General features: G+C 44.8%; 1 protein-coding gene across 4 annotated transcripts in view; it reads left to right on the forward strand.

Moving 5' to 3' along the window:
* The window catches only part of LOC140069147 (NACHT, LRR and PYD domains-containing protein 3-like), a 49,301-nt gene that overhangs the window by 18,720 nt on the left and 15,850 nt on the right, over window positions 1-14,731 (forward strand). For all 4 annotated transcript variants that reach the window (XM_072114518.1, XM_072114519.1, XM_072114520.1 and 1 more), the window contains one exon: window positions 2,214-3,912. In XM_072114518.1, coding sequence (XP_071970619.1) covers window positions 2,214-3,912 — 1,699 coding nt within the window. The remainder of the gene's footprint in view (window positions 1-2,213; window positions 3,913-14,731) is intronic.

The following is a 14,731-nucleotide window of genomic DNA, read 5'->3' on the forward strand; positions in this document are numbered from 1 at the left end:
TAGGGACGATGTGGTGGCAAGGTCTCTGCTTGCTTCTTAGAAAAAACATCAGAAAAGTCCCGGTGACAAGCTGGCAAACCCTCCAGAGAGTTGGAAGACACAGAAGAGGATAAGACAGGAAGTGGAACCACCATACATCGGGATTGGCATTCAGGATCCCAACGTAGAATCTCACCAGTCTTCCAATTGAGAATCGGGGCATGCAGCTGGAGCCAGGGAAGACCCAGGAGAAGAGCTGATGTGGAGCGAGGCTAGACATAGAAGACCAAATCTTCTTGATGTAGGACTCCCACCTGAAGTCGGATAGGTTCCGTGTGGTACCGAACCGGATCGGAAAGAATCTGTCCACTTACAGAAGAAATTACGAGAGGAGACTTGAGAGGGACCACCGGAATGTGATGCCGGGAAACGAGAGCGGCATCCACAAAGTTCCCCGCCGAACCGGAATCCAGGAATTCTGAAACCTGCACGGGAGCACCGGTGCCAATACTGAGAAGCACCGGAATAATCAGACGTGGAGAAGCTGAATTCACACTTAGGGACGCCTCTCCCAAAAGCCCTAAGTGCTGCGGTTTCCCGGACGTTGGGGACGCACTGGACAAGTCCCGATGAGATGCTTGGGACTGGCACAGTATAGACAAAGGCGTTCTTGGAAACGTCTGGATCGTTCTCCAGGTGTAAGTCTGGCTCTATCAACCTGCATAGGTTCACCAGCAGACTGAGTACCGGGAGGCTGGAATGGCTTCTGGAAAACCAGAGCCAACCGTGGAAGACGTGGGAGCCGAACTAGAGATCGCTCGTGCCGCAATTCTTCAGCTCTTTCCAGGAACCGCACATCAATCTGGGTGGCCAAGGTGATAAGACCACTCAGAGTAGACGGAAGATCACGAGCAGCCAAAGCATCCTTAACCCGTGAGGACAGGCCTTTCTTAAAGGTTGCACATAAGGCCGCCTCGTTCCAACAGAGTTCAGACGCCAAAGTGCGGAACTGGACAGCGTATTCACCCACGGTGGAGTCTCCTTGGCGTAGGTTCAGTAATGCTGCTTCCGCAGATGAGGCTCGTGCTGGCTCCTCAAACACGGACCGGAACTCTGCCAGGAAGTTGGTATGGGTGGCCGTAACTGGATCGTTCCTGTCCCAGCCCAGGCCAGGGCCTTCCCGGTGAGGAGGCTGATGACGAAGGCCACCTTGGAACGTTCGCTGACCAACTGAGATGACATAAGTTCAATATGCAACGAGCACAAGGTGATTAATCCTCTGCACTGTTTGGGATCGCCATCGTATTTGTTAGGTATAGAGAGACTCATCCTAGGCTCTGGTGCCGGGGAACAACCCAGGATGACAGGCGAAGTCGCAGGAGTAGTCGAAGAAGCTGCTGCAGGAGTAGTCACCGGAACAGGATGCTGAGGCCTGGAGTCAAACAGCTGTTGTAGAGTGGAAGCAACTTGGCCTAAAAGTTCTCCTTGGGCAGCAATCTGCTGCGACTGCCGGGCGACAACAGTGGAAAGTTAAGCCAGTATCTGACGTGGCTCCTTGGCGGGGTCCATGGCTGGATCTTACTGTCAGGGCCGGAAGTCTGTGGACCCTCTGGACCACCGCGGGAGGTGGTACTAGCCGACCTGGGACCGGAGTCTAAGTGGAACCCCGGTGTTCACCAGAGCCCACCGCAAAGCGGAATGGACTTGCTGCGGCGGGATTCCACCAGGTCGTTCCACAGGTGCGACTAGCCCGCGGTGGCTGCCAAGGTAGTAATACAGGAGACACCACTCACGTCAGAAATCGCAGGAGCTGGCACACAGGAACGCAGGACCACAGGTACGGACTGGCACACAGGAACGCAGGACCACAGGAACGGACTGGCACACAGGAACGCAGGACCACAGGAACAGACTGGCACACAGGAATCACAGGACACAGGAATGCAGGAATCACAGGAACGCCGAGCTGCGGAGGATGCCGCTGGAGCCGGGAGAGGTGAGTGCCACCGGGCACCGGAACCTGGAGAGGCACGGGTGCACCCGTGACATGTATATAACGGAAGTGGCTGCCTGTCTGGTGTATTCTACTGTGCTACAAAAAACTACCTTTCTATGAATGTGTGAAATGTCCGTGAATAATTGCCTGAAATCTGCTGTTTGGAAACAGATGTTTCTATAGCCGTACTCTGCACCGATCTAATTTTTCCTGTCCTTTTTTATGTATTTTTCCATAGAAATCCAGAACCACCACAAGAAACATTTATATGAAAAAGCTAAGAATCTTATAGAGAATAAACCTCCGAGATGTAACCAGGAGGAGGAGAGTTTTCCCTTCTGCACACGTTATGTGACCCTCATCATTGTCTCCACTCATCACTTTAGGGAACGCTCTGAGAATGAGCTCATAGAGACCGGGGCAAGACATGAGGAATATGTAAAGATAAAACATCATGAATTACAACGTATTTCCCCCAACAAGATGTTCCGCTGGTGCCACCGGTCCAGACTGGTACCACATATGGTGCTGGTGAGCGGAGTGCCCGGGGTAGGGAAGACCACGCTGATGCAGAAGATTGTCTATGACTGGGTGAAGGGGGATCTCTATCAAAGATTCTCTTTTGTCTTCTTCTTCAAATTTCGGGAACTGAACAGATGGGATAAGGTCAGTCTGGAGACCCTGATCCTTCATCATTACCCATATCTGTGGCAGCAGCTCGGGAACATCCTACAAGATCCAGAGAAACTTCTCTTTATATTTGATGGATTAGATGAAAGCAATCAGACAATGGATTTCACATCCCGTCACTTGTGCTCCGACCCTAAACAGCCGGAACGTTGTGGTCACATTGTGGTCAGTTTGGTGAGAAAGTCTCTTCTTAATGGTTGTTCTGTTCTGATGACCAGTCGCCCGACCAGACTGGCATCAATGGATTGTAGGGATTTCCAGCGAATGGTAGAAATCAGTGGATTCTTCACAGAAGAAAGAAAGATTTACTTTGATAATTTCTTCCGTGACCCAGAACTGGCAGAAAAGGCTTTTACCTATGTGAGGCAGAATGACACATTGTACACGTTCTGTTACCTCCCGTCCTACTGCTGGATCATCTGTACAGTATTATCCAGGAGCTTCCAGACCACAAGTAGTGACCAGCAGGTCTCATTATTACCCAGAACCGTGACCCAGCTCTTTGCCATATTTGTCGCCAACATCCTGTCCAATCACAGCCTGGAGAAAAGTGGCGCCCAGAAGCTCCTGCAGTCCATCGGATGGATGGCAGAACATGGGGTCATGAATCACACGATTATATTTGATGATCGGGATCTGGAGTCTTTCCATGTGGACAATAAGTCAAAGCTCTTATCAAGTTTCCTGATGGAATCGGAGGAACCTGTGTCCTATTCCTTCTTACATCTCACTGTCCAGGAATTCTTCTCTGCCTTTGTGCATTATGCCGATTATTCTCCTGAGAAGTTACAGGAATCACTAGAGAAAGCCAAATCCTATCCTGATGGACGAGGTGAGATGTTCCTCCGCTTCCTGTGTGGTCTATCAGATGCCACCACCAGGTCACTACTAACCGGATACCTGGACACACGAGCAGCTCAGGCCTCCAGAGACGTCATCACTTGGCTGAAGAACTTCATTGTAAAAGAACAATCGCTTGCAGAAAGTGGCGTTTTGGAGCAACATCTTCACAGTAGATTTTTTTATCTGTTTGAAACTCGTAATAAGACTTTAGTAAAGGAATCCTTAAAATCACACAAAAGATTTGACCTTTATGGTGTTCACATGTCATCTCTAGACTGCACTGTATTAGCATTCATCATGGAGTCCTGCACATATATAGAAGAGCTTGATCTCTCTGAATGCTTCTTAGACACTGAAGGATTAGAACGACTTGCACCAGCGTTACATAACCTCCAGAATCTGAGGTAAAATAATCATTATATTTTATATTTCTGTAATATTTAAAGGAAATCTATCACCAAGTTTTTAGAGAAAATGGTGTTTTTTTATGTGGACCATAAGTCTTTTTGTCAGAGAATCTCAGGGTTTCTTATCTAGGGCAGAAAATTTTGGTCAGTTAGATTAGCGCACACGAATACCTAGTGCAGAAATCCTGATTTTGAGAGAAAATTGTGCTTTTATACAAGTTTGGAAAAAAAAAAAAGCATTTAATAAGCCACCAGTTGTGCAACCAACTTTAAAAGATGAGAGGCCGGTACCTGACATCACAGGTAGATCCTCAACTATTAAAACTCAAAGTTTGAATAGTTGATAGGAAATTTATGTTCTAAAGATATAATATTATTCTGCCTGAGTAGAACACTTAAAATTTATAATCTTTATTTAGAAGTTTTTAAAAAATGGGGCCACTCTTCAGCCACTTTACAAACACAAAAATCAGGCTTTCAGCATGTATTAGAGGGAGATTGGGTCACAATTTAGGATCCCATTCATTTTAATGTCTCCCCCTACTGCTGACTAGAATGCTGCTTATTATACTAGCAGCCGTGCTCGGTCCAGTTGTGGGTACCAGCACTGTGCCGATTAGCGGAATCAGCGTCACAACTGAGGTAAGTTAATAAACAGCTATGAATTCCGTCTATACACCCACTGCCTGACGCGTTTCTGCAATGCCCTGTTGTGGGTATTGCGTCATCAGAGGCATTTAGATGTTAACTAGGGCCAAATATAAAGATGAAGCAGCACTCCGAAAAAGTTAGGTGAAAAAAGTGTTGTTTATTCCACCAGTGATGCGACGTTTCGTCTTTTCCATAAAGACATTCTCAAGCATAGTGTGTCAGCGGTCAGCTGACTTAAATAGGCGGTGATGCAATCACCAACATGTGTGATAATGGATACAAACAGTTTACTTTCAAAGGACTACATATAATACAGAAATCGTCCTACATAGCAGTGCACAATACATATTAAATATTCACTCAGACATAAAATCATTAAAGAAGAAAGATTCTTATATGACCATAAGGTCGAAACATGTGTTACCATGGTTACCAGCGTGATATCATTTGTGTGAGGAGATAGGAGGCGGAACCATCCGTCTAAAGTGCATATTAATAAAGTGTTCAAGTGCTACATAAATGGTACATACACAACAATAAAACATCTATTCAAATAACACAATCTGACCGGATTATTTGAACTAATCCCCATGAGTCCGACACGTAATGTGCGGGACATGCGCACAAGTTGTCTGATTATACTTCGGCCATCTTGTTTAAGGGCAAAACCCGAAACTCCATGCGACCATATTCTGGTGGTGGGACTCAGATGCTCTGGACGGGACATATGCTGGGGGTCTCTGGAACGGTACCAAGTGGTCCATAGGAGGACAGATGCTGCTAGGTACAGACATCCAGTAGAACCATACGGTCAAAGGAATCCTGCCAGCAGACTATGCCCCATCCGGGATCGCTGTCACCTCTTCAAGTTCCACTGATTCCAAAAGGTCCCGATCACCCCAACGTCACCGCTTATTGAGCTATCCATTATGTCCACATCCGTATCCAGAGGTCGCTGTGGAGAAACAAAGAAAAAAAGGTAAGTAATATAGGCCAGTGAGTCAAACAACTAAATATGCGTCAGACGATTGTAGACATGACATGTTGTGTTGTTTAGAATATGAAAAGTACGTACATGTTAATTTTCATAGGAAGAGGAATAAGTTCAAGCTCAGGACCCCTAGTATGCCTGTTTTGGATTTATAAGAAAACATTAAGTGGAAGTTCCCTATTGAGACCATGTGGGCTTAAAGATTTAAGTCTATGGATCCACTGTACTTCCCTCCGTTTCAACAGCAGTTCCCTATTTCCTCCTCTCTTTGGTGGGGGGATCCTGTCTATGATAAAAAATCGTAGGTCCTCGACCTTGTGACCGGCTTCATTAAAGTGGTGTGGGACCGGGAGGTCAACCTTCTTAGTGCGAATACTCGATTTGTGGTTATTTAAACGCAATCTACACTCTGTGGTTGTTTCTCCAACTAGTACCAATGATGCAGCTACATACATATATATAAAGTGGGAGAAGGGGCTAGTGCGATAACATATAGCTTCAATGTATATATATTTAAAGTCCCCACTTCTAATGTTAGCTCAACAATTACAATGTGGTTGGCTTAAATGAATGCAAAACCTACCAAAGAAAAAAGCCATTCCAACCAGAGAGTGCAAAATACAAGTACATCTTTATTTGAAATTCACATAATACACTGATTAAAAGCGAAAAGCAAGCTGATCACATAAAAGGGGAAAACAAGGACACTACATATAATCAGACAAAAATTGCAGGGTGATAAGTGAGGATACGTGCTACCCTCCTAAGACCTAAGTTTAGGGGGATATCCTATGGGTCCAAGAAAAACAGTATCAATGAGATGGTTAGTATGTAATTTACACAGCATAGTGCTTGCACATCAAATGAACACATCTTATTATGAGGACACATGGATCGGAACATTCATCATCATGATTGCACAGTAGTTGTATTGCACATACCCATTATAAATAGTTCTCCTGCCGTCTGACACAAATTGCCCCGACGCGCGTTTCGGCGCTAGCCTTCGTCTGGGGGTAATGTGTGGCAAGAGCATCTGGGTTTTTAAATCGGCAGTAACCAATGGTGAAGAGGCAAAACGCCTCCATACCTGTCAGAAGATGTCATTTCCGGTCAGCGTTATTGAGCGCACTCCATCCGGGAGGAACATCCCCCCACCCGCATCCCGCCCAGAACACGTGACCCGCTACGTGATGGTGACGTCACGGCAGGACACGTGATGCGGGCGCTGGATCAGGTGATCGGGGGGCGTCCACCACCAAGCGTGTGCGCTGCCGATCGGAACCTGACAGGTATAGTGATCACCATACTAATAGGAGGGGATCCAATATGTTTACACAAGGAAAAAAAAGGAAGAGAAATTGGGACAATACTTCTTAAGATATATTACCTATCTTTCTAATCTTAATCTAAATAAATATTTTTTATCAATGAATTCAGTTGAGGGGAATGCACAGGTTATCCTAATTCATACGGAGTCCATAACATTTTTTAAATGGTATAAAGTGCATAATATTATTAAGGTTAAAGTGCGTACAATGCATGATATAAACATGTGTGAATATATTATAAAGTGCAACAGTGACTATGATAAAAAGTATACATATATATATATTAAATACTACAAAACTATTGTGAAAAGGTGCAGACAATTACTTTACTACTCAGAGCTGTGTATCAAAGTGCCACAAAAGAATATATATATATGAAAGATGTGCCATACATCATATTGCATACAATCCATATTACTTCAAAAGTTGATAAAAATAGTGAAAAAATATATAACGAAAAAGATGTTGAAAAAATTATTGAAAAAATAAAGGGGTGTACTACAGTTAAAATTATATAATTGTGTCATAAATGCATAATGTTGTGAATGTGAGAAGTGTCTATCGAAGAAGTGAATCTTATAAAAAAGTCTCATATATACGATTTCCCTCAAACATCAAAAGCTGAAAGATATGGAAAAGTATAAGACGACCAACAGGGGAAAAGAAAGGAAAAAAAGCGATGAAGATGTATAAAAAAAATTAATTTTTAGACCCAAGATTAGGTCAAAAAAATGTATTCCCTAATCCGATGGTCGCTGGTCCGTGTATCCTTGTTGGAAACATGTAGTAGTAAATGGTAAAGTTAATTTCCTTTAGATCCAAACGCTCCTATTTTCCTTGTATGGTCTCACAGTAAACCTGCTAATAACGGAAGACAGTAACATAAAATTAGTAACATTCCATTCAACATTCACTTTAAAAGAAGTTTTTTATGTACAATTTAAAAACCCAGTGTGGACCGGGTCGGGAGTCAGAGGAAGGGTGCATAGCTCAGGGTCTCATTCAGGCCAAATGGACTCAAAGTTTTCAAGGTCCAGATCCATCTGGTTTCACATTGCGCCAATTTTTGCGCTACCGGGCCGCCTCTGATATTATTTTTGACATGATCAATGCCACAAACACGGAGGTGTTTCGGATTGCACCCATGTTTCTCTCTAAAGTGTTTCGCTATTGGAAGTCCATCCGTGCAAAACTCAGGGTCCTTTGCTGCTGTGATGTCACGTACATGTTCCCGAACTCTTACTTTGAGTTCTCTAGTGGTCAAACCCACATAGATTAAATTACAAGGGCATGAGGCATGGTAAATTACTGTTTTAGTATTGCAAGTAATTGTATGCGTGATCTTAAATGTTCGAGATCCATTAGAATTTTTGAAAGAATCGGTTTGTACGATATTGGGGCATGCCACACACCGGCCACATGGTTTGCACCCCCATTTGGGGCCTTTGGTGTTCAAAAAAGTATGTCTATTCCTTTTTTCATAATGACTTTTGACTAAAAGATCTTTAAGATTTTTGGACCTACGTGCTGCTATGCCAGGGTGTTCTGGAATATATTTTTGCAAGACAGGGTCGGATCTCCAACGTAGAGGAGGTTACACGGACATTGTAACACATAGATAACATAATCGCTCCTGCAAGTAACGAAAGTCTTAATTTTAAATGTTTTGTTCAAAGATGGATGGGTAAATACTTCACCTTTTAACATCAATATACAATTGTCGCATGACATACAAGGGAAGCAACCTCTGCGAACAGTTTTCTCACTCTTATGTGCAGATATGTCAGTTTTAACAAGCCTATCTTTTAGGTTCTTACCCCTCTTATAGGAAAAAAGGGGAGGTAATTGGAAATCCTGTACATTCTTGTAGTATGTGCTTAGAATACGCCAATTCCCGCGAATGATAGAGGCAATATCTAGGCTGTGTGTGGTATAAGTGGAAACCATAGGAATCCGGGAAGTGGTTTTTTGAAATGTATTATGTGAAAGAAGTGTTGTACGGTCCAAAGTCTGTACTTTTTCGATAGATTGTCCCACCAGGGGTTTGGGATAACCTCTGTCGACAAACTTCCTCCCCATCGTCTGGAGTTCAGCTGTTCTTAGATCTTTGTCATCAACTATTCTCTGAACCCTCAGGAGTTGGCTGTAAGGTAATGAACGAACCATATTTTTAGGATGATGACTATTGTATCTCAAGAGAGTATTACAGTCAGTTGGTTTAACGTGTAAAGTCGTCTTTAATCTATTATCCACTACATATACCTTAGTATCAAGAAATTGTAAATATGATTCAGAAACCACCATCGTGAATTTGATATCAGGGTCCACATCATTCAAAAATTCAAGGAAAAGATCAAGGGATGTACGGTCCCCGGTCCAAATAGAGAAGACATCGTCGATGTATCGCCACCACTCCAGTACATGACTGAAGTGGTGGGACACATAGACGCATGCCTCCTCTAAATCCGCCATTACAATATTTGCGTAGGCTGGGGCCACATTGGACCCCATCGCCGTCCCGCGAAGTTGTACATAGAATTCATCATTGAACATAAAATAGTTACACGTAAGGATAGTTTCAAGTAAACCCAATACGAACTCTTTGTTCTCGTTACTATAGTTTGATCTAGAGAGGGCTCTGGCAACACCAGCAATACCCCGTTCATGGTTAATTGATGTATACAAACTTGTGACATCAAATGACACAAGTAGAGCTCCTGTAGGAACAATGATGGTGGAGATTTTATTTAAAAAATCAGTCGTATCTTTAATATAAGATTTAGCATTGATGGCAAAGGACCGCAAGATCTTGTCTAAAAAGATGGCAGCAGGACTGAATAATGAATCTCGTCCCGACACAATCGGTCTACCTGGTGGAGAATCTTTGCATTTATGTATTTTTTCACCTAACTTTTTCGGAGTGCTGCTTCATCTTTATATTTGGTTCTACTGCTAGAGGGGCTGTCGGACCCCTACGAAGACCTGCACCCTATGTTTTTCCGCACGGTGCCGTTCCAACCCTTGTGTTTTAGATGTTAACTAGGTGTGTTATAATTGCGGCTGCACACAGCATATTTTACATAAGTGCAGCCGCCGGCGTCTGTCTGGCACTGTTGCGGCCGTGCGCGCGCGAAAGTACGCGCGGTATATAAAGGGGTCGCTCCGCCCCCTCTCCTGTACTGGGCGGTCCCATTTCATGGTCCACCAATCAGAGGGCAGTGGGCGTTCCCTTCAACCCCCACTGGGCACGCATAAATGTGGATTCTGTAAAGCATGTAATTTCATCACCTCAAGTGCTTCAGTAACAAGCTCTGTGACTCACCAGACTTTCAGAAATCGTCAATTTATTAACTGTAGGAGCACGGGAGTCATATATCTGATGACATGCAAATGTGGGACCCAATATGTGGGAAAAACATATAGGGAGTTTCGGGTACGGATCAGAGAACATGTCAGGGATATAAAAAATGGAAATGATACTACTATCGCCCGTCATGTCTGGGAAGAACATGAGGGAGACCTGCAAAGTATTAAATTTCAAGGAGTGGAATTGGTGACACCACCTGTACGTGGAGGGGATTTTGATCGCATCCTCCTCCAACGGGAGGCTAGATGGATTTGTACTCTTTCCACAGAAAAACCTCTGGGTCTTAATGATCAGATCATCTATTCGTGCTTTCTATAAAGCACACTACTAGTGACCCCTACACGTTCACTATTCCACCAACCATCCCAATGAAGGGAAGATTGTTTTTATTCAACTTTCATTGACTACCTACTATATATACCAGCCCAACTAAATTGTGCATGCCTCTGTATCACATCAAGATGAGCATCGTCCTATATTGTACAATTTTTCTTATCTTATATTACATCTTATATTGTACATTAAAGGATACTTAACTGTATCTAAAGTATGTAATTTCCTTCCATTCTGGCCTCTGGCCTAAATCTGACTATGTCTGTGTCCATACCAGATGGTTATTGCCGCAATACGATCCCCCACATACATTTTATTTATTTTTGAATAACTAACGGGAGAGATAATACGATGTCACGGACCACTTGATTGGATACTTGATACCTTATGTGGGAGATGACACTGTCCTGTTTTATGGTTATTCTTGTTGACATGCTGAAGTACTCGCAGCCTGTCGCCGATTTTGGGCCCATGTGATTGGCTGCCCAGATCCAGCCTTAGACAGCGTGATTGGCTGCTAAGGACGAGCCCTCGTATGAAGGGAACGCCCACTGCCCTCTGATTGGTGGACCATGAAATGGGACCGCCCAGTACAGGAGAGGGGGCGGAGCGACCCCTTTATATACTTTATATTGTACATTGACCCCTTTATATTGTACTTTCGCGCGCGCACGGCCGCAACAGTGCCAGACAGACGCCGGCGGCTGCACTTATGTAAAATATGCTGTGTGCAGCCGCAATTATAACACACCTAGTTAACATCTAAATGCCTCTGATGACGCAATACCCACAACAGGGCATTGCAGAAACGCGTCAGGCAGTGGGTGTATAGACGGAATTCATAGCTGTTTATTAACTTACCTCAGTTGTGACGCTGATTCCGCTAATCGGCACAGTGCTGGTACCCACAACTGGACCGAGCACGGCTGCTAGTATAATAAGCAGCATTCTAGTCAGCAGTAGGGGGAGACATTAAAATGAATGGGATCCTAAATTGTGACCCAATCTCCCTCTAATACATGCTGAAAGCCTGATTTTTGTGTTTGTAAAGTGGCTGAAGAGTGGCCCCATTTTTTAAAAACTTCTAAATAAAGATTATAAATTTTAAGTGTTCTACTCAGGCAGAATAATATTAGATCCTCAACTATGAGGGACAAAATGAGAAAACAAATGCAGAAAATCACATTGTCTCATTTTTAAAGAATTTATTTTAAAATTAATGTGTAAAAAAATTGTATTTGCATAACATTTGTATAACATCTCAATAATTGGTTTTATTTCCTTCTTTGGCCATGACAGCGGTCAAAGATTTTCTGTAAGTCTTCACAAGGTAGGTACACACTGTTGGTAGTATGCTGGCCTATTCTTGCAGGCAGATCTCCTCTAGAGCAGTGATGTTTTGGGGCTGTCACTGGACAACACGGACTTTCAACTCCCTCCAAAGGTCTTCTATGGGGTTGAGCTGTGGAAACTGGCACTGGACCTTGAAATGCTTCTTCCAAAGCCGTTCCTTCATTGCACTGGCAGTGTGCTGAAGATCATTGTCACGCTGAAAGACCCAGCCACGTTACATCACTGCCCTTGCAGATGGCAGGAGGTCTGCACTCAAAATCTCATTATGCAAGGCCCCATTCATTCTTTCATGTACACAGATCGGTCGTCCTTGTTCTTTTGCAGAGATACGTATGTAGGTATGGTGATCTCTGGATGAAACTCTGCATTCACTCTCCTTCAAAGACAACTATTTGTGTTTCTACCAAGAACATCTACTTTGGTTTCATCTGATTATATGACATTCCCCCAATACTCTTCTGGAGAGCCTCATGGAGGGAGATTATAAAGGTCCTGTTCTTCTCCATTTTCTAATTATTGCTCCCACTTGTGATTTCTTTACACCAAGCTGCTGCCTATTGCAGGTTCAATCTTCCCAGTTGTGTGTTCTCATGTCCTTCTACAGCTCTTTGGTCTTCACCATTGTGGAGTTTGGCGTGTGACTGTTTGAGGTAGTGGACAGGTGTCTTTTACACTGAAAACAAGTTCACACAGGAGCCATTGCTACAGATAATGAGTGGAGGCTGGAGAATGACTGTGCTGTCTTGACCACCTGCCTGTCCCTGACCACAATTCTGCCTCATGACTCTGTACCTCGCCTTGGCCGTCTCAACGAGCAAAGTCTGTGGAGCGACCTGGTGGTACCACGCCGCAGCAAGTCCAACCTGCTTTGCGACAGGTCCTGGGGAAAACTGGGTGCCACTTAGACTCTGCTCCCAGGTGTCCATTTATGTCATCGCTTGGTACAGTGCGCCCACTACCCCTGATCCTGACAGTAAGATCTGGACATGGATCCCGCCAAGGTTCCCCTACCTTGCCGAGCAGTCCCAGACGTTTGCCGTGCAGGTCCAGCAACTCGGACAGGTCACCGCCATGTTGAAGCAATGTCTACTCAGCAGCAGCGTTCCTGCGGCACCTCCTGCTACTCAAGTTAATCAACCTTCGGCAGAACCTAGGCTGGGACTCTCCATGCCTTCCAAGTATGACAGAGACGCAAAGTTGTGCAGGGGCTTTATCAATTGCAGGGGCTCCTCTCACATTGAACTAATACCTAAGGAGTTTGTCACAGAACACTATAAAGTGTCTTTGATGATCAGCCTTCTCTCCAGGAAAGCTCTGGCATGGGATACTCCCCTCTGGGACAGAAAAGACCCGTTCACAGATAATATCACTACATTTCTCCCTGAATTCTACTCCGACTATGAGGAACCAGCTTGGGTGTCTTCTGCTGAGACCGCCCTGCTGAACTTGCGCCAAGGGGACTTATCTGTCAGTGACTATGCAGTTCAGTTCCACACCCTAGCTTCTGAGTTAGCCTGGAATGAAGCGACCTTGATTGCTACCTTTAAAAAAGTTGCCCTGTTTGCAAGGGACCTGCCATCTTCCCTAAACGGCCTGATTTTCCTGGCCACTCGGATTGACATCCTCTTCTCTGAGTGCTCAGAGGAACAACGAGTCAAACAAGCGCAAGCCAGGATCCAACAACATCCCCGCTTGGCTCCAGTCTTCCAAAGACCACCTCAACCATCCTCTGTGCCTGCTGCCTGGGAACCCATACAGGTGGAAAAAGCTTGGCTGACCCCCCAAGAGCACTCCAGAAGAAGACAGGCGAACCTCTGCCTCTATTGTGCCAGCCCGGTACACTTTCTTCAGACTGGTCCAGTTCATCCTCAGCGTCCGGGAAATGCATGCACCTAGGGTTCTTGAGAGAAGCATCCCTAGGTGAGAGCAAAGCCTCTCTACGGCTAAACATACCTGTTCTACTCAGCTCTGGGACAAGTAGCCAGTTTCAAGTTTCAGCCTTCCTGGATTTCGGCTCTGCAGGAAACTTGATTCCTGTATGCTGTCCTGGTCTCTCAGTATCACCTTCCTGTGGTTTGCCTTGAAAATCTGCTGGTCATCTTGTACGTTAGTGTGCATATCGCCTGTGATCCAGTCCATTACCGCACTGAGCTTCTATCTCTGCAAGTTGGGACATTGCACAAAGAGAGACAATCAATTTATGTGCTCCTCGTCTTCTGTATTATTAGGCCTCCCATGGTTGCAGCAACATGCACCTGTGCTCGACTGGCAGACTGGGGGGATGGGAGTGCCAGTCTCGCTGTCTCATGGCTTTCCATCCGGTGTCCACCATGTCTTTTTCAGTGTCCTCCAAGCCTCTGGTGGGACTTCCCGCTTCCTAAATGGACTATGCCAATGTCTTCTCAGAAAATCAAGCAGAGATTCTGCCCCCACACCGTCCCTACGAGTGCCCCATTGAGCTGCTACCTGGCACGTCTTCGCCATGAGGTTGGGTGTACCCACTGTCAAGTAGAATTTACAGAAGGGGTTTATCAGCAAGTCTTCTTCCCCTGCCGGTGCTGGATTCTTCTTCATGACCAAGAATGATGGTTTTCTCTGTCCGTGTATTGACAGAGCACGGTGAAGAGCTGCTATCCACTACCACTAAACTTTTTGACCGCATCCACGGAGTCAAGGTCTTTACCAAATTGTACCTAGGATTGGGGCGTATAATCTCATCTGCATTTGTGAAGGCGATGAATGGAAGACCGCCTTCAATACTCGTGATGGGAACTTCAAGTATCTTGATAT

The sequence above is a fragment of the Engystomops pustulosus genome, chromosome 7, assembly GCF_040894005.1.
Source record: "Engystomops pustulosus chromosome 7, aEngPut4.maternal, whole genome shotgun sequence".
NCBI lineage: Eukaryota > Metazoa > Chordata > Amphibia > Anura > Leptodactylidae > Engystomops > Engystomops pustulosus.